This window comes from Colossoma macropomum, unplaced genomic scaffold (genome assembly GCF_904425465.1).
Source record: "Colossoma macropomum unplaced genomic scaffold, Colossoma_macropomum, whole genome shotgun sequence".
Taxonomy (NCBI): domain Eukaryota; kingdom Metazoa; phylum Chordata; class Actinopteri; order Characiformes; family Serrasalmidae; genus Colossoma; species Colossoma macropomum.
In genome coordinates this window covers 6,828,641-6,848,838 of record NW_023494788.1, presented here as the reverse complement: position 1 = coordinate 6,848,838, position 20,198 = coordinate 6,828,641, and the positions used below count along the sequence as shown (strand labels likewise).

Genomic DNA, 20,198 nt, shown 5'->3' with positions numbered 1-20,198 from the left:
GACCCTCCGCTCTGCTCATCTCGTCCTACTGACCCAATCAAGTACTTGTCAACTCTTCCTGAGCTCAGACAGAGCAGAGGAAACACAAAAACACAGAAAACCACCGAGTTCCACTGTCTGAAGGGTCACTATTTAAGAAAAAGTACTCTTAAAATGATGGTTCTTCAAGGGTTCTGTAATAAAGGCAAAAGTTCTATATAGAACAATTTCATTTCATGCTTAAATGGTTAACAGCACCAGAAAGGGCTCTTCTGTTGCTACAAGCTTGTATCACAAGAACAGCAGAACTCTTCTCAGAAGGTTCTATATAGAACCATAATCAACACATTCTGTATCGATCTGAAGAACCCTTTCGCGATAAAGTACCCTTTAATCCTGCAAAGGGTTCTTTGAGTGTTCATGGTTCTATATAGAACCATTGTCTTTACTAAAGAACCCTTAAAGAACCACTGTTTTAAGAGTGTAACAAATAGCTGAACGCTTTTTGGTGCTATACAGAACCATTTTCAAAAAGGTTCTATATAGGACCATAAACACATTCTCCGTCATTCTGAGTAAGCATTTCACCATGCAAAGAACCAGGTAAGCATGAATGGTTATACACAGAACTCATCATTCTAAATAGAACCATTCAGTGTTCTTGGTTCTACACAGAACTTTTTTTTTTTAACTGAAGTACCCACGAAGAACCGAAATGCAACCGAGTAACCATTTCAACATGCAAGGAACCATTTAAGCATGAAATCGTTCTATTTCGAACTCAAGGTTTTAAATTGAGCCCTTGAGTGTTCATGGTTTTATATAGAACCATTTTTCTTTACTAAAGAACCCTTGAAGAACCGTTGTTTTTAAGAGTGTAACAATAGCTTGACCCCTTTTGGTGCCATACAGAACCATTTTGAAAAATGTTCTATATAAACCATACACAACATATTCTCCATCATTCTGAGGAACCACTTCATCATGCAAAGAACCATTTAAGCACTCATGCTTCTGAACAGAACCCTTGAAGAACCATCTTTAAGAGTGCACTATAGTAAAACTACATACAGGACTCCTATAAGAAATGCACAGCATATTCAATTACTATAGTCTACAATAACCCATACATTATAAATCATAAATCATAATAATACAGCACTGCAGGGACATTATAGATGACTACCATCATCTCTACCTGCACAGACAGGGCCGAAACCGAGGCCGGCCAAAACGACTGAGGCCGAAAGGCAAGTTAATTGTTGCTGGACGCAAAAATCAAAGGGATTATAAACAGAGGTGTGTGGCCTTTAATAACAATGTCTGTAAACGTGTTATAACAAAACATACAAGTACAGCTGTTGAAAAAGTGCCCCCCGCCCCCAAAACCTTCTATATTCAAATACATCCTGCAAGCATCCACAGTGACACAAAACCATGGGGCTCAGAGAAGGTCATCAAAATACAAACATCTGACATCATGGGCTGTGGACGTGCCAACTAGGTAACAGGTATCAGCCAAACGAGCACTTGGATGAACCCTTACACTACTAACAAGCTGAGTTTGGACTCTTGACCTCCCCCAATGTAAACATTAGCCCACGTTCAGAAAAACAGCGTGTTTTCATTCATCAATAAGGCGTCCCACACGTCTTGAGCACGTACGATAAACTCTATGTGCAACTGCAATATTGCCCCTATGGGAGGTCGAGGCACATCCAGAGAACAGTCTGTTCTTGGGTGGGATACAGGAATTCAGATGCACCGAGTCGTTATCTATTTATTCAGCTGCTCTTTCTGGACAAAACTGAGCTTATAGATCACTGATGTTTTAGCACTGGGGTTTCATATTCAAATCCTGGCAGGCCTCATCATCATTAGATCAGACTTCTCAGATTTGATGTATAAAATTCTACATGGAAAACCACTAACGAGTTGAACGAGGTGTGCCGAGTCCAAGAAAACAGTAAGCTTGAGAATCCTGCTTTAGAGAACAAAGCACAGCACATGGAGGAATAAATAACTGCCTTCAAAATGTATTTAAGAAAAAAAGATGCGGTTACAACATTTTTTTTTTGTTAAAGAGAAACTTGCTGAACGGATGGAATAGAGAAGCAAATACGCTGTTTTCTGTGAAACGGCATCTGCTTTTCCGGTTTTCTGGAAGTTTACAAAAAAATAATAAATATGGAACGTTTTAACATTGATGGTAAAACACTCTGAAATACATTAAGCATTTCTTTCGGCCATAAAGATATCCATAACGTGTACACTGCTGTAAAAAAAATAATAATAATAATAATAAAGTTCAGAAAGCCTCTGAACATAGTCTGTGTTGAACGCACCCCCGAAATCTCCTTATTCTGTTCAGAAAAAAAAAAAAACCAAAACAACAGGAGAAGAAAAATAACGAGAAGACACATCCATCCAGCTCTCAGCAGTTTTTGTACAGATATATTTACATATGGTTGGTACTGGTAATGGAAACAGTATGACAAAAACAGAAGCCCCTCTGGAAGGAGGGAAGGCTAGAGGACGCTAGTCGAGAGCGATGATGTCATCGTCGTCGTCAGCCGTCTGCTGGTCGAGGCGTTTGCGCTTGGACGCGGCTTCACCCGTTTCTGCGTCGTGGAGCTTTCGTTTTAGGCTGCCGGCCTCCGTGGAAACGTCTGTGGTGCTGGAGGACGGTTCTTCGTCAGAGTCAACGAGGAGAACGTCATCATCTTCGACCACAGCTAAGCAGAGAACAAAAACAATTAGTTCAACCACAATGCTAACATGGTAATGATCAACCAGAATATCAATAGCTACTAAGAATTTAGATCTAATATCCCATAAACGGCATGAACCAAAGTTCTATCATAACTAGGGACTTCTTTATTAGTCTCACCAACATGCTATAATCTCATCTTTGGCAAAAATGCATCACTGGTTCAAATTCACTGTTCAATTTGTCATAAATCTGTTTATTGTGAATATAAACTGAAAGGAAATCTAACTCAACTGAGATCCAAAACTGGGCTGACTTACCTTTAGATGAGGTAGAGGGCTGGGCGGCGTCTTTGTTGCCGTTGGCGATGCTCTTCTCTTCCTCTGGGGCACTTGGAGGTTTTTCAGGGGCATCGCCGACCACCTCGAACTCCACATCCCTTGGCATCTCCTCACTGACACACATGAAAATTACTAAGTACAGTACCTCGAAAAATCTCAGAAATTTGAAAAAGACAGTGTCACTTACCAGTGCAGCACGTTGACCAGAAGCGTGTAATCCTGGAGAAAGTCATCAGCTTGTAGACGGCTGCCGTTCCGAATCCCAAAGTCTGACAAAAACTTGTTGTTGTTTGCTGCAAGGAGATATCAAAAGGTTGATAAACAGGGATGTTTCACAGATGTAATTACCCTTCACAGCTCTGCTAGTATTTCAGGGAAAAAGGTCAACTGCTGGAATAGTGATGCCCAACATTTCTGAAAAATTTAGCTCCAAAACGTAAGACAGTCCAGACAAGACCAAGCAGCACATGTGGCGCTACCAAACAACAGCAGATGTATTTGTACTTCCTCAGTGCTCAATCACACGATGCTGGCAAAGCTAGGGAGAAAATACTAGTACAGATATCCTGGATAAGCTGGATGAGCCAGACATTGGCAGAATTTAGTTCTGACCCTGACATGATAAATTATGCCACAAATGTCACAATTTGCCTTTCTGAGCATATTTGGATTTCGTCAGCACTTAAAAAAAAACACTTTCCAAATGCACATCCAATAAGAAAAAGAGCATAATTACAAACTGAACTGTATTTAGTGCAGTGCAGTGCAGTGCAGTGCAGTATGTGAAATGCTGGCTAAAATGTATTGGTTTCATAGTTTTCTGGGTTTTTTTTGGATTTCCCCAATGTTCTCCCCAATTTAGTAATTTCCAATTCCACCCACCAGTTAGGACTCCCCCAGTCACATGATACCGCCAGCGCTAGGAGAGCGAAGGCTAGCACAGGATTCCTTCAAATCCTATGAAGCGCCACTGCATCTTTTCGAACTGCGCAACGTCACTGGACAGCCGAACGTGCTCCGAGGAAAGTGCCAACCACCAATTCTGTTATGCCAGTGATGGGGGGAGACGGGGGGCCATCCTACCCACCCAGAGAACGAGGCCAATTGTGCTCTCATGGATTCCTGGTCACGGACGGCTGTAGCACCACCAGAGACCGAACTCGTAATCTCCTGATGATAGGCCCAACGCTTAAAACGGTTGCGCCACTCGGGAGCAGGATTCATAGCTTTTGGTGCCGTTTTTTAAATGTAGCATTACTTGGTCTGATCTGACTAATCAGATGTCTGGAAAAATAAATATCATGTACTGTGAAAAGTTCCAAAGTATCGTGACATTAGTTCTGTCTAATCTGACCCTAATTCTGGCTCGAGTCTTTACGCACGTTGTGGTAAACCGCAGCCTCACCTTCCGTCTCTCCTTCCTCTGAGGAGATGAGGATCGTACCCTTTCCGTCTTCTATCTGCACATCTGGAGCCACCATGCCAAACTTCTCCTTCAGTATCTGTCAAAACACAGACGGGTGTCAATATTAACAGAAAACATGAACAGTTCTGATCTCACATCAGAAGCTTACTGGTTATTTAAGGAGGCTGGAATGAAGGATGAAATGAAATCCTGTAAATATGGATGAAACCTGGGCTGAAGCTATAATACCTCTACGGAACTCCAATATGTTTAATTTATACATATTAATGAAGAATATGAAACAAGTCTAAGAAAAAATAAAAAATAGATTCATAAATTCTGATTTAATATTAATGATTAGGAAAGAAAACAGGAGCAAATATTAAAACAGGAAATTTACTGTTTTACTAAAGGAATAAATAAGTTCATATTAATCCATACTCTGTCTTGTAGAGCCTGTACGATGGTTTTGTGCACGTTGAGCTTGACCGTTACTTCAGGTTTGCTGGCGCAGACGTAGCAGTTGGGATTAGGCCGGTCCAGGGCGCACGGAACCAACAGCTTTTTCCTGGGGTTCGGCTGCTTGTTCAAGAAGATCTGAGGGGACAATTTCATACAGAAAAGATATCACTCACATGGCCCCTCTTAGTTCCAGTCCTGAAGACCCCCGGCTTTGTGTTGTACCTAATACCTAATGCACCTGTTCTACCTCTTAAATAGAGGCATCACTGCAGGAAGAGGCATTACTGTGCAGGGAGTGCAGGAAGTGTTAAAGTTCTTGATTTTAAACACTATAAAAAAATTAAATGAAGGAATGAATAAATAAATTAGTAACAACAGAAAATAGTCAGAAAAAGAAACTAGAAAACATGCCTTTTGTAAGGCAGTTGAAGCATTTTAGTGGGAGTAGTTCTGCTATATAAAAAAAGACTCCATAATAAACACAGGTCAATGAGCACTAGTGGCTTTTGATTAGGACTGTAAAGTGTTTCTTACCGTACGGCACTGCTGGAAGTCAGAGTTTAGTATTTTCAGTGCCTCCAGCACGATGAGTCCAGCAATGACAGCGTTAGTGGTGGCGATTGCTGGGATAATGTTTCCCGCCATGGCTGGTGAGAGGAAGCAAAACAGACACATTAAAACTACAGTCACACATCTGCAACAAAAAGTGAATATAAAGGACAAAAAATGGGTTGTAACAGAGCCATCTTTAAAAGAACTTAAAAAAAAATACATATTTAGAAAACTTTAGAAATAAAACCTAAACCACGGCTTAAAGAGGAAATCGTCGATTTGGGTCGAATCGCGGAAACCACAGCTTAATCTTTAAAAAAATGAAAAACTGAAACGAGAAAAATGTATTGTGTGTTTACAGATTTAGCTCAAATGTCTCCATAGACATCATCGGCCGGCGTCCAGGAGGCCAGACCCAGTCAAGACCAAGACTGAATTAGGATTTTTCAGAATGTAATGAAAGGGAGAAGTGCTGAAATTCATGTAGTTCATTTAACACGATAGATATAACAGTAACAACAACATTGTTGTTTTAAACCAGCTCTAAGGAATTTTCTCCTTTTGAGTTTTGATTTTCTTTTATACTAGTCACGACTGAAAGAGTAAAATATCAACTAGACAGAAAATAAATAGACAAAGCTGCTTTGTGTGCCATTGATGCAGTTCTTGTGTTAATATCGTTTACCGTATAGTAAACAGTATAGATCTGAGGACCACCAGAGAGTGCTTCACAGCCCACTTGTGGTGCGTGGCCCAGCTGTTGAGAAACCCTAGTTTACAACACTGCAATCAAGAGGACTCTCACCATAACACTGGCATCATAATCTCTTATCTGGAACTCATTTAACTAATCTCAGTGTTCAGGGGTGCATTTCACAATGCAGAATTTCTCAGGAATCTTGATAATGTAAGACTGTCCATAAGGAATGCGCCTTATTTCATCTCCCACTGGACAGTCTTAACAACATTTGGCTACCTGAGAAACGCTGCCTTTGCGAAATGACCCGCTGGCCCAATGAACCATTTAAAATAAGTAAATATTAACTCACTGTTAAATATTATCAAAAGAGAGAAAGACAACACGTTTCACGCCGAACGCACTCACATTTGACGTCAAAGCGGCTTTTCATGCTCATGCTGAAGATGTGCATACGCAGGTTGGCGGCCGCGGTCACAAAGTCCATGGCTGGAGGGTCATCCTGGCAACCGAGGAAGCAGGAGAAAGCAGGGAAAGAACAAAGAGAGAAAAAGAGTAATGAATAGATAACCATTAGAGAGAGAAAGTGTGTTTGTGTTCACTACTGATGTAGCCTAGCCTCAGGTTTTGCCTGCATGTTTAAGGTTCCTGACTCAGACTTAGATGTAAAGGAAACGGATGGTTTTTGCACAATGAGCAAAGTTTTATTTCAAAGACATCTAAGCTCAACATGTTCGACTGTCAGGAAAACCCACTGTAAGATGTGGATTTTTAAAGGAAGCAAATTAGGCCTACAGACTACAGAATGTGTTTCAAATATGAACAATAATACTGTCTAAAGCAGAGCAGAGCTGCCCAAATGCTCCGTCTTGGGGGTCAAAAAAGTGAAAATGTTTGTGGTGGGCCGTGGGACAAAAAGACAACCAAATAAATACATACATAGATAAGGTAGGATTCCTATAGTGATTTTAAAATTGTGAATGCAATCATTTATCATTTATAGCTGAACTATGTAAGTTTTGGGGATTTGGAGACCTCTCTGGTGAAAAAGTGTAATTGTATGCGTGTGGAAGAACATCATGTAATGTGAGTTGTGCTTTGCCCCCCTTCCCTGAGCAGATGAAGGTGATGATTGAAAGAGAATTCAAAGAGAACTCAGTCTAAACTTGGTGAAGGAGCGTCTTCTGAGGATGTGAGTGAATTATCTACTATTCATCATATCTTTATCAGTGTGATGCTGATTTTGCATTTGACACCTAAATGAGCCGGATCATCTTTTGATCCTGTGTGTGACGTTAACACGTTAATAAGACAGATGATGTGGGCTGAGAAAGTCCAGACTCAACACCTCTGACTTTTAAATTATTTCAGACTTTACAGGACAGCATGTTTTTACCTCCTGACTCAATTTCAATATGGAAAAAAAAATTGTCTCATTAAATAGTGTTGGGGTAACTTACCAGTGGGCCAGATCAAACATCTTGACGGGCTTTGGGCAGCCCTGGTTTAAAAAGACACTGAAAACTGAATAATCACTCAACCATGATACTTTTCTGTTCTGCGAATAAGTGAAATTACTAACAACTAAAAACATCACCTAGTTTAATATTTTGATCTGTTAATTTGTCATTATTTCATATTGTATTCTATTTTTTTATTTTGAAAGTAAATTTGTTACATTTCATTTTAATTCTTTCTTTCTAACTTTTTTCCTTTAACCTTTTTACTTGTTAAACAAACCTGCCATTCTTATCGTATGCAATTTTCACAGTACAACACATTTACTCATGACATTTAACTACGCTGTGAAGCACTTTCAGCTGAACGTTTATGTGTGAAAGGTAAGGGTTACACAATACGACTATTTATCTATGTTGTGAAATTACATCACAAAGTGTCAGTATCCTTTCTGAGCATACTGTGGATATCAGTAATAAAACATTTAGTATTAAAAAACATTTTCTCACTGTATGTTTAATATGAGAGCTGAATTAGTCCTGTTTAACCAGATTAAGTGCAGCCAGTGTGTGAAACTTTAAATATAAATTACTGTATTATTTTTTATTATGGCACTTTTTAAAAGTGGCACTACTTTGCCTTATTGCTCACCACTTACGAAAGGTGCTAAATAAAGTTACTTATCATTTTTTCCGTCTATCAAAATCACATGTAGAACAGCATCACTGTGCATTTCTGAGTGTTTGTAAAACCTTGTGGTTTCCTAATGAATATTAGGTGGATTCCTGTGTATCACATTATCTACATGTCTGTTTCTCACCTTATCCCACACCAGTTGTGCTCCATCTCCTTTATCATCCAGCTGGGAACGGAGCGTCTCCACGCTGTGCTGGAACAGCTGGGAGTATCCACCTAGACTGAGCACCTGCTGATCCTTCAGCCCTGTCCCGCACACCTCGTCCTGAGAGCTTACTAATCACACATAAAAGCACAGTTAAATTAATTTAGGTTTTCTAATCCTGTGTAGTTATTTTCTCCAACTTCACTGCACATTATTAGTGCTTTCTCGCTCCAACACAAGCATAATCTCATGAATGGTTGGTAAACAGCTGCCGAATTCAATTAGGTGTGCAAGGAGGAGCAGAAAACAATGAAATTCAGTTCAGATGTACTTTAAAGTTACATGGGTTCATTTTTTGAAAACTGACGATATTAACTTCTAAATGTTTATTGTTATAAAATGCATGGATAAGAAAGAGCAGATTATAATATATATATATATATATATATATATATAAAAAATGTGTGTGTGTGTGTGTATCATTTAAAGTGAAGCAGCGAAATAGGATTACAACGTTATAGCAAAGCAGTTATATAGTCATAATTGTTGTAATAATTGAGGTACCGACACAGTCATTTCAAACAATGTGAATTTTGTAATTTCTTTTCCTTTGAAAATACTTTCCCCAATAAAAAGATGTACTTCAGGGTCAAAATTAGTGGACAGTGCTCTACAGTTATGAGGACACAAAGAACATCCCTGGACAGCAAATTACTTCTTGATTACATTCTCCAATGCTGTCACAGCAAAACAGCTCTCAGGACCGTCTCACTTGCTGTAATGTGCCTAAAATACTTTTGCAGAAGTGAAAGAAACCTCACCGAGCTGCTGCACTTCAGCCCAGTCCAGCGGCACTGGAGCTTTCCTCTTCTTCCACAGCTTGTCCATAGTCAGCAGATACATGATGTCATCTTTGAACAGCTGCAGTAACACAAAGAAAAGTCAAGCAAGTTCAAATATCCTCCTCTCTGAACAGCTGACTAAGGCCACGTTTACACAGCAGGTAAAAGTGGCCCAAATCTGATTTCCTCACCAAATCCGATTTTTTTGCTTGGCTGTTCACATTATCTTTTAATTGTGATCTGTATGCAACATCAGTCTGAACTGATCAGCTCCTAAACCGACCCGCATGCGCAAAAGAACAATGCTTCACGTGGCTCGTCCAAACAATCATGACGGCCAGCGAATGCCAGTTGCTCCCAGAGCTTTCAGTTTCGTCTTCGCCAGCATCACAGGAGCGATTATGAAGTTCCAATGACTGACAGCTGAGCTCATCACCCAGAATGTGTTTGAGTTCGCCTTAAAAAGGGTGCGTTATTCAGCCACGACCACTTCTTTGGTTCGTGTCCTCAGATTCTTTAAACTGTTCTCTGACGCTGCAGCCTCGGTCTCCTCCGGCCATGTTCAGTCGTTTCGTTCGAAACCTCTTCAAACACAGAGCGTTTTGATGAGTCTCTTCTTATTTTTGGTACAGAAACATCAGCCTAAATGTTTATGAGTCTCGGCAGCGCGAAATGATGACGACTGTCAAGTCGGATTGACGTAAAAGTCGCATGAATTCCGATCTGGCTGTTCAGACTGAGTCGCGTTGCCACAGATCGGATACGTATCGGATTTCAGTACCACATATGAAGGCGTCTTAAGTCAGAATTGAAAATGAGAGATTCAGTTCATCTGTTCACACTGACACACAAAACACACATCTGAAGAAAAAGATCGGATTTGGACCACTTTTTCCTGCTGTGTGAACAAAGCCTAGTAGCAAAATGAAAACGAACCACCACTGAACATGCAGTTATATATGAAGTCTAGTCCCAACCCACTATGAACTACATGTGTCAAAATCCGCTCCTCTGTTAAGTGATGCAAGCAACCATGTGATTCGGATCAATGGCAGACAGAGGAAAGTCTCAGAACAAGTAATAATAGAAACGAGGAACAGTAATTTAAAGCTGTTTCTTTCTCTGACTCTTCTGTGATTTTCAGTACAGATGCATTCAAACAGTTTAAGCAGAAGCAGATCAATAGTGAAAATGATGGCCACATGGAACTGTCACTGTTTCTATGAAGGACATTAGACAAGCAATTTATAATCTCTGTTCATGACAAGTACCAAGAGGGCATACGACTCTCAAGAACTTCTCCACTACATGTTTGATACTACCTGAACACACAACATCACGCTCGATATGCAGAATACAACAAAACAGAAGCAGAAAGAAGAGTCCCTGCGAGCACACAGGCACCATCTGTACACTACTTTTTTGAAATGATGAAAAATTTGGTTGTAGTATATTGATGGCTTCATAAAGACTATCATGCAAGACCCTCATAAGATGGGCCAATCCGTGTTTTTTTCAGTTCCGATCCCAATACACAACTGCCGATACCGATACAGATTCCAATACAAGAGCTCTTCTCTACTTAACTAATATTATCATTATTGTTGTTGGTTTGTTGTGTTTAAGGTCGTCTGTTATGCTATGGTGGGTGCATGGTCCAGCGCAAGCTGCAGACTGGAATCTGGATCAGTAAGTGGATGAGCCCTGTTCTTCTGACATCCAATGAGCGAAGTGACGTCAATATCGAGCCAGATACCGATGTAGTATCGGACAAATACTCCCATCTCTAACTGTGAATGTAACATTCTGGACCATTCTGTTCTCACCTTGTTGAAGAGTTTGACGGGGTCGTAGCCCGTGGAGCGAGCCCATTCTTTGGTAGAAACCCGTTTGATATCTCCATCCTGATCCGAGGCTGTAGCTCGCGCTGCTGTTTCTGCAGGGTTCCCTAAAACACAGCATAAAAGAAAAGAAAAATACGAGTAAGTAAAATCGCCAGGTCAGTCTTTTACTTAACGTTTCTAACCTGATGAAAATCGAAGATTAAGTAAAGCTCTATTAAAACTGGATTAGTTTAAGAGATTACCAAAGAGATACATGATTGAGCACTGAATTAAGTATTGATTGTAATGTATTGTACTGCACTTATGTATTGTATTGTATTGCACTGCTCTGTGTTTAACTCTGTTCCTTTTTCTTTAGGTGTCAGTAATGACTTTCTGATTCTAGCAGTATCTGAGCTCATAGCTCTTTATCTACCAGTACAGTAAGAACAACAAAGATGGAAAGAAATATTTATTTAAAAAAATAAATGAATAAACACACGTGCGGTCAGCAGCAGGTGATACTGGAAGAGACAGACTGGTCACTTACATGCAGCCTCGGGATCAGCCGTGTCCGGGGACACTTCCTGATCTGCATCCTCCTCTCCGAACAGCTGACTGATAAAACAGCATTAAACAAAGTTAATCACTTATTAGCCATGTTTTCAAGCAGCCTAATAATCCATTAATTATCCGACTGATAGCTCAATCGGAATAAAACACGTCCGTGTAAACACCTCAATTGGAATAGAATAGTCTGATTGAAGCCATTTCAAATACAATTCCTTTCCGACTGAACGAGGTGGGTAATCCTGTAAATAATCCATTAAATAGAAAAATAATATCCGTGTAAACGCCTGTATCTGATTACATTCCCTATCGGAAAGTCATAGTGAAAGTTTATATCATTCAACATGGCGGAGCAGAAACTGGTCTGCAGAGGAGACGAAGTTTATGCTCTGATCTTTAAAAGACGGCGGTGGGACGGACGTCCAGCTTATGTGTCTCAGAACACGACGTCTTCCTCTTGCCGCTTCCTTAACACACGTGAAGTACATTTTTCTGCCATAACTTTAAAGCAATTGAAAACAAGAGTGCCAACTGAAAACTCGTCTCACTCTGACTGGACCTCACGTGATTCTGGTTGTCACGGTAACATTTACACTAAGTAGTTCTCTATGTATGTGCGTCATTTTGGATCTGATTACTTGTAGTGAGCATGAAAACAGAGAGTTTCCATCAGATTGTTGAGTAGAGTGAGAATAAACACCTCAGTCTTAATCTATAATCAGAATGTAATCAATCGGATTGGCAAAAATCTTTGCATGTAAAGTTGGACATGTTGGCTTTCAGTAAACAAACACAGTCACTGTTTTGCACTTTCAAATGAATCCTGAGGGCACTTCACTTCAAACATCTACATAAAGCTTATTTCTACAACCTACTTATCTTTTAACCCCCTGCATGAATGCTACTTTAAAACAAAATAGAAAGTTCTCATGCAAAAGTAGGTAATCATTCTTCCCATCTTACTTTGGATATCAATACAAAATTCTTTGCAATGTACATCTGCAGATAACCTATTAACATAATAATAAAATAACACTGTTTAGGATTTTAACAAACTAATATATATCTGGCAATTTCATTTGTCTAACTAAGGTCTCTTTACACGCCAACAACATGCACCATGCAGAAAAGGCATTAACACCTAAAAACCTACTTGAAGAGGTATTTAGCCCACACGATGCAGTGGATGGGTTCAGAGGGAGTATTGCGGATGGTGCATCCAGGAAATGTCTTCTGTGTGGGTTTGGGTTGGCACTCGTAGCACTCTGTCGCACCCTGGAGGTGGAGGAAAAAAAGTGTGTTCAATTATTAATATTAATTCTGGTTTTACAATTTTGACAGCGTAACTGGCTAATTTCATATTTGGCAAAAAAGGAGCCGAACAGTTATCTAGCTATTTCTGAGGCAAAGCATCTTTTCTCATTTACAATTAACGCATACGTACATGTTCCTTAATCAAACATTATAAAGTTAACTAAGCTAAATACAATTCAACAGCAATGATAATATATTTCATATCAGCTAAAACAAATTATGTTCACTATTTCTTGTTAAAAAGTACCAAATGTCAACTGACCTGCATGTTTTACCAAGTTGTTATTAACCAACAAACCAACTCATAATTATTACTAATTACTGACAGACTAACACACAGTATATTGTCATTGTCATAATAAAACAAGTAATTTTGGATAATTTCTTCTCGTCCGTTTATTATAAATTAATTTATACTTGTGTGTTTAACAAAGCACATTTCTGCAGTTATCTGATTATTCAAATGGCCATGTAAACAGCACACTCCGATTTCTTAGATCGCAGTAAGGTCTAGAAATCTGACTAAGAAATCCGATAAAGAGGCTGGATTTTAGCTCAGTAATCAGATTTCTCAGTGCATGTAAATTCTTACTCTGATTTCTTTTGGATTTCTCAGTCTGAGCATGTGCGAAAACAGACGGCGGTAGCGGAAATAAGCGAGCAGCGTCGCCACGAGACGCAGTAAAACACTTTTGGAGCGACGCTGAAACCAACAACAATATTTTCTGCTAAAGTGCCGCAATGTTTTTTTTTAAAAAAGCCACTGTATGAAGTTTGAGTTTTACATTATGTTTATGCCACGTCGTCTTCTGCGAGTTTATTGGCTCGATGCAAAGCAGAAATCCGATTACTGCCTGACTCATGTAGACTCAGTGTTCCCATTATCTAATTACCCAAGTGCATGTAAATGCGTTGATCGGATTACTGACAAAATGTGTTTTTTTTTTGTTTTTTTTTGCAGTTATTGGATCACTGAATGCATTTAAACGCACTCAATGTGAAACTTGAAAATGAAAAGCAGCACTGAGTCTCACCTTCTTGATGACCGTGACCTGACCGAGGTAGCCTGCCGTACCGCTCTCGATTAGAGGAATATCTGCTGCCAAACACATCCTATTCACGTGATTCCTGGCCGCTACAGGAAATTAAAAAAAAGCAGTGATATGTTTCAGGTAATGAAGAGACAATAACTGATCCCAGTCAAAGCGTGCAGTACGGTGCTGAAACCAGCAAAGACACAAACCTCTGTTATCCAGGGCGTTCATGACCAGCTGGAAATTCCTGAAGAATTCCACATTGTAGTCTGGGCTATGAGGGACACAATAGAATGCATTAAACCCAATACCCATAACAAAGTAAACAAATATCACCTTTTTTAACATATTTGACTTTTTCCATCTATAATTTGTAAATGTGCTGTTTCAATAATTTTACTTTTTGATGTAAACAATAAGTCTGCAATATTGTCTCATCTTTCTCTGCAAAGCACTGACATTATTATCATCACAATACAATTTATTATTTAAGAGGACAGTACATTTTATATCATTACAATTTTGGGAAAAACTCCCACAAAATTCTCCTGGACGTCTTTCAAGAGAGACCACTGATGCTGCCCAGTGGACAGCTGTAAGCCCTTATACTCACTTCATTATGCTATCGTGGTATGCTGTGATATTAGCAGAAGGACAGAAGCGCAGGACACTTTCTTTGGCAACCTGAAAGGAAATAATAACAAGCATTCATGCTTTTTCTCTACAGTAGAAACGTGCATTTATATAAAACCACTAAGAAAAACATGTCTGTAGTCAAAGGTAGAGATGCATCGATACCATTTTTTTCAGAACAAGTACGTTTTTCGTACTCTCTGACACCAAAACATAATGAATTGACAGTTCAAATCTAGCTGGTTTAAAAAAAAGTGCATTAGCTGGCTATGCTATATTTGTGCCCTTGGTTTGAGCAGCGCTGCAGTGGAGAAAAGTTTTTTGTTCCACATCAGAAAAGTGCTTTTGTAAGTAAGCTGTAAGTAAAGTATGTTTCATAGTTTTATGATCCTCATCTGTTTCTCAACAAGTCTCTGCAGCACAGTGACAGGAAAATCACATCCGAGGCTAATCTGTGGAGCTCACTTGTGGAGTTTTACCTCTGCAGTCTTTTGTTTAGCTAGTTGTGCTGTAGCTGAATGTCCTGTAAAGCCAGACGTACACTGTGTGATTTTTGATGTCTTGCTCTTCGGTGACTCACATTGGCTGTGTTTATACACAAAGATTTTTGGCAATTCGATTGAATACATTCCGATTATAGATTAAGACTGAGGCGTTTATATGCTGACTCTACACAACACTCTGATGGGAAATCTCCCATTTACACGAACACTACAGGTAATCCAATCCAAAATGATGTGCATGTGTAGAGAACGGCTTAGTGTAGATGTTACCATGACAACAAGCATCCTGAGAGTGCAGCCAGAGTGAGACGAGCAGCAGTATGTTACCCGAGTTTTCAGCTGCCGCGCTTGTGTTTTACTGTAAAATGACTTTAAAATGATGTCAGACTCAGGAAAATGTCCTTCACATGTACTTAAAGAAGGCCGAGAGGAAGACGTCGTGTTCTGAGACGCATAAGCTGGACGTCCGTCCCACCGCCGTCTTTTAAAGATCAGAGCATAAACTTCGTCTCCTCTGCAGACCAGTTTCTGCTCCGCCATGCTGGACGCTATAAACTTCCGTTATGACACGAACACACAGAATGTACTTAAAATCTCTGATAGGGAATGTGATCAGATACAGGCGATTTCACAGATATTATTCTTCTATTTAACAGATTATTTATAGGTTTACCCACCTCATTCGATTGGATAGAAATTGTATTCCAAATGGCCTCAATAGGACTAGTCTATTCCGACTCAGGTGTTTCCGTGGACGTATTCTATTCCGATTGAGCCATTAGTCAGATTATTAACGGATTATCAGGCTGCATGTAAACGTGACTACTGTAAGTTTGAACAGACTGTTGTGTACGGATAAAGCCTACGATTTATATACTCGCCCTGTACGAAAACACTCAGTCCAGCTGTGCGAAACGCTCTATTCATGAACAACTTCAAATAAAGCAGTTTCATGCGAAATAACACACTGCGCCCTGAGTGGCTAAGCAGCGGTGTTAACACTGTGCACTGAAGCTAAAGCAGGTGGTGATGTACATGGTAGGACAATAGTCTCTCTACAGCATATATCCCAAAAACAGCTTCAAAAAATTAAATAAAATTTACTTTTTTACCCTGCTATTCTACTCAGTCGAAGACGGCACAGATGGACTTTGGAAGCAAATGTCGACTTTCCCGCTTACACTTTGGCAGCCTGTGTGTCTCCACCCGTATTGGGGATGCGGTTGTGGTTGTGTGTTTAAAAACGGACTAAAATCACAGTGCATTCCTGGTGGGAATCTGCCAAGGCGGAAAGTGACCAGTGACTTTGTATCCAACCTCCATGGAGTCAGTAACTCTTCTCTGTGTGAGCAGACCCTCCGTCACTGCCTGCCTGAGTCTTCTGTTCTTTAGCGCGGCCCTGTACACCCGGCTTACAACACACGGTATCAGCAGGTATCAAAACGTTGGTGAAGATTAATTTTTATGAGTATGAGTAAATGAGTGTGGTATTGGTCCGATTCCCGATATCAGTATTGGTATCGATGCATCCCTAGTTAAAAGGAGACGTACTTGTGCTTTGGACTTGCCCACATGCTTCTTCTGAAAGAGGAACTGCCTGTTGAGGTTGCTGACATCAATTGTGTCCAGGTCAATCTATAACGGCAAACGAAAAACAGAGAAACACAGACATTTACACTTTGTGCTAGCAAAGAAGTTGGTCACTGGCTTGCATTGTATTTTTCTATAATTCTGCATAATTAAAAGGTTCAAATGTAAATAAAGGCCTTTAGGAGTGGTCTGATGTGCAATGCTCCATTCTGTGGAAACTTACAGAGCCAGAACTGTAACAGCAGTGGTGCTGATAGGGACCAAACATCTGAGGAGTTTAATACCTTTAAAAGTCACTTCACATGAAATAGTTATGAATTTGCCGCCTGATGTCTGAGACAAAACGGTGCCAAAAAAGTACTTTCCCAAGTTTATCACTATTTTACTATCATCAACATTACATATAACACTTGTGTAGGATCACTGGTGCAGACATTGTGAGCCCTGGTTCCCATCACCACCACTGTAAAGAAATCTGAAACAAACCACTCTGAAAGGCTTTGATTACATCCTGAAACAACTATGCTGAAAGTCTGAAACATCAGTGTAATTCTTCGTTATGATCTGATTGTCTCTGTACTTGTCCTACTGCAAACTCCTGTATTCTAACTGCATGCATCCTATATGGCCCAGAGGAGGATGGGTTCCCTTTTTGAGCCCTACACAATGCGCGTAAACAACAGAACAAACACTGCTTTGACTAAATATTCTTTAAATTACTACAGAAAAGCTGAACTCCTTCTATGTTTAGGCGTAGTTCCCATTTAAAGGGGAATTCCACTGATTTTTTTTTTTTATTTCTCCATAATTCAGTGGTTAAGATCTAAACAAAATCATGCAAGCGGCTTTAAGTGAAGTAATTCCTTTATAGAGAAACAAACTGACACAGATTTTCTTTACAGTGGTGGTGACAGGAACCAGAGATGATGTCTACAGCACAAATATAGCCACTTTATTTACTATCCAGAACCACCAGAGAACCTACACGTCTTCGGATATATAACTTAATACTGATGATGGTAAAATAGTGGAAAATATGAAAACAATAAGTTTTCTTGGGGGACTATTGTGACTTACAGGACCCTGCATGTGTCGCTCCACCATGAACGGACTAAAATACATTTTAGACCAAAACTAATGTAAAACAATGTCTCAGGCATCAAGCACACTTAAAAAGATGTTTAAAGTGTTAAATGGTTCTTCAGACTGATGTAGAATATGTTGTATATAAAAAGGGTTCTTCTATTGTTATGAGCTTGATACCATAACAGAAGAACTCTTTTTTAAAAAGGTTCTATATTGAATCATATTCAACACACTCTCCATCAATCTGAAGGACCATTTTTGACGCAAAGACCCCTTTAAGCATGCAAATGGTTCTTTGAGTGTTCATGATTCTATACAGAACCACTGTCTTTACTACAGAACCCTCGAGGAACCTTCATGTTAAGAGTGTAGCATATTCATAACCATTTCCTGTAATAACTTTCTGTGAGGGAGCTTTTAGAGGTGGACGTCTGGTTCCTATCACCACCACTGTGAACAGTTCTGACTCGGTACGTTTCTCTAGAACGAAGCGTTTCACACCAAACCGCTCTGAATGAACTCTGTTTACATCTTAACCATTTAATTACGCGGAAATTTTGAAAAAGCGTTGGAGTTGCCCTTTAACGTTACCGCTGCTTGCTAACGATAACGCGGCTATTCTCTCTGAACAGAGATTTTAGAAGCCTAACTTTCTTCCCCTCGCCAAATAAGGTTAACCGAATAAAAATCTTTATTTTACGTGATATTTCCACCTTCACAGTAGTTTAAGGAAGCTACTTAGCTAACCTAGTTAGCTCAACACTAAAGTCTTAGCTTAGCTTAGCCTGGTTAATTCAACACAAAGCATGGCGCCAGAACTGAGAGCAGCACATTCAACACAATACGACCTTAAATAAATTAAAAACACTACCAGTTTGGTACGCAGCGCGCTTTTTATGAACAGTACTTGCTAAAAAGGCTGCTGAAGAGTGAGGCAGACGTGTGCTCAGCGCTAAAACAGGACTAATTGAATGAGGCCCTGAGCACAAAGAGGCAGAGGAGGACCCCGCTTTCCTCTTTCTCACCACTTCAATGTTTTTGAAGCCGGTCAGGACGAGATTTTTCAGCAGCTCGCAGCCGATTCCCCCAGCCCCGACCACCAGCACCCTGCAGGACGACACCGAGTCAGCGAGCTCTTTCCGGAGAGGCCCTACTAGCTGCACCATGGTTCAGTTTGAAGCGGTTGGACACGCAGGTTTCGGCCGGTAGATCCGCGCACACACACACAGAGCCCGCCGCTGCTGTTAGCGAGGAACGAGTCACCGACGAGTCGAGCCTTTGAACCGGTTCTTTTTAGTGAATCACTCGAACCGATTCAGAAGCTGAGGCCAAGCAGAGGAGAATCAAATCACATATTTCTCTCCTTTTCTGAATGTGGCAGCAGCGTTAGTTTGATTCTTATGTCACAATTATTATTTCATCGAGGTTTTTAGTTAGAATGTCAACAATAATGGCTTATTTTCTCAAAATGTGTTATTTTCACTCTAGATATTGAGTTGGCCTATTAAGTCAAAATTCTGGTGCTGGGTCAAAATAAAGAGTTATTACATTTTAAGAGTGTACGTCATTATTTAGAGTCCAGTATTTTAAGAAAATAAGTTTTTGTTCAAAATATTAGGTCAAAGTTCCGAGAAAATAAGTAATTATTTTTTAAAAAATTGGAGAAAACATAATAATGTCTTATTTTCTAAAATTATTGTTTACAGATATTAAGTTACAATAATTTTAGAAAATAAGACATTATTTTGAGATACTAAGTCAAAATTTTGAGAAAACGTCATTGTTTCCAAGAGGTCACAACTTGTAGAAAATAAGTAACTGAGATACTATGGCAGAATTTCATGAAAAGAATTCATTATTTTGAGATAATAAGTAAAAATTTTGACAAAATGATAACAAAGGACATCCATATGAAAGATAAATTAGAGATATAAGTAAGTAAACAGAATACGCTGACAGCACATTTCATTCCACCATCATACTTAAACCATCAAACTTAGTAGAAAAATAATAGAAATAGCTTTTTATTGCTAAGACATTTAAGAAACTCATTAAATAAGTTTAAATTCAGCTATGAAAACACAGACACGGTTTATATTTACCATATTTTCCTTTGTGTAAATGATATTTCCCCAACAGGGTAACGTTACATTTAAAATGAAATTTAAATTTCAATTGAAACAAATATGCACATTTTCATTATAGCTACAAAATCTATTTTATATCTAAAAAAAACAGGCAAATCTTTCCATTGAAAGTTAAAGTTAAATGAAACATTTTTGTAGCATCTACTCAATGTTTACATCATTGTGATAGGCTGAAGAGTCTAAAATCAAAGTATAATCTTTCAGAGCTAAA

General features: G+C 39.4%; 1 protein-coding gene across 1 annotated transcript; it reads right to left on the bottom strand.

Moving 5' to 3' along the window:
* Positions 1-1,266: 1,266 nt before the first annotated feature.
* Positions 1,267-19,061, bottom strand: uba2 (ubiquitin-like modifier activating enzyme 2). The gene is made up of 17 exons (XM_036568171.1): positions 18,866-19,061; positions 16,716-16,799; positions 14,642-14,712; positions 14,238-14,302; positions 14,029-14,129; positions 12,834-12,955; positions 11,661-11,728; positions 11,114-11,235; positions 9,267-9,366; positions 8,425-8,576; positions 6,555-6,648; positions 5,432-5,544; positions 4,877-5,032; positions 4,436-4,532; positions 3,218-3,323; positions 3,010-3,143; positions 1,267-2,714 (listed from the first exon to the last, which is right to left on the bottom strand). Exons 1-17 carry the CDS (start codon positions 19,004-19,006, stop codon positions 2,518-2,520), a joined length of 1,923 nt encoding a protein of 640 aa, XP_036424064.1. The 5' UTR covers positions 19,007-19,061; the 3' UTR covers positions 1,267-2,517.
* Between the last annotated feature and the right edge of the window lie 1,137 nt (positions 19,062-20,198).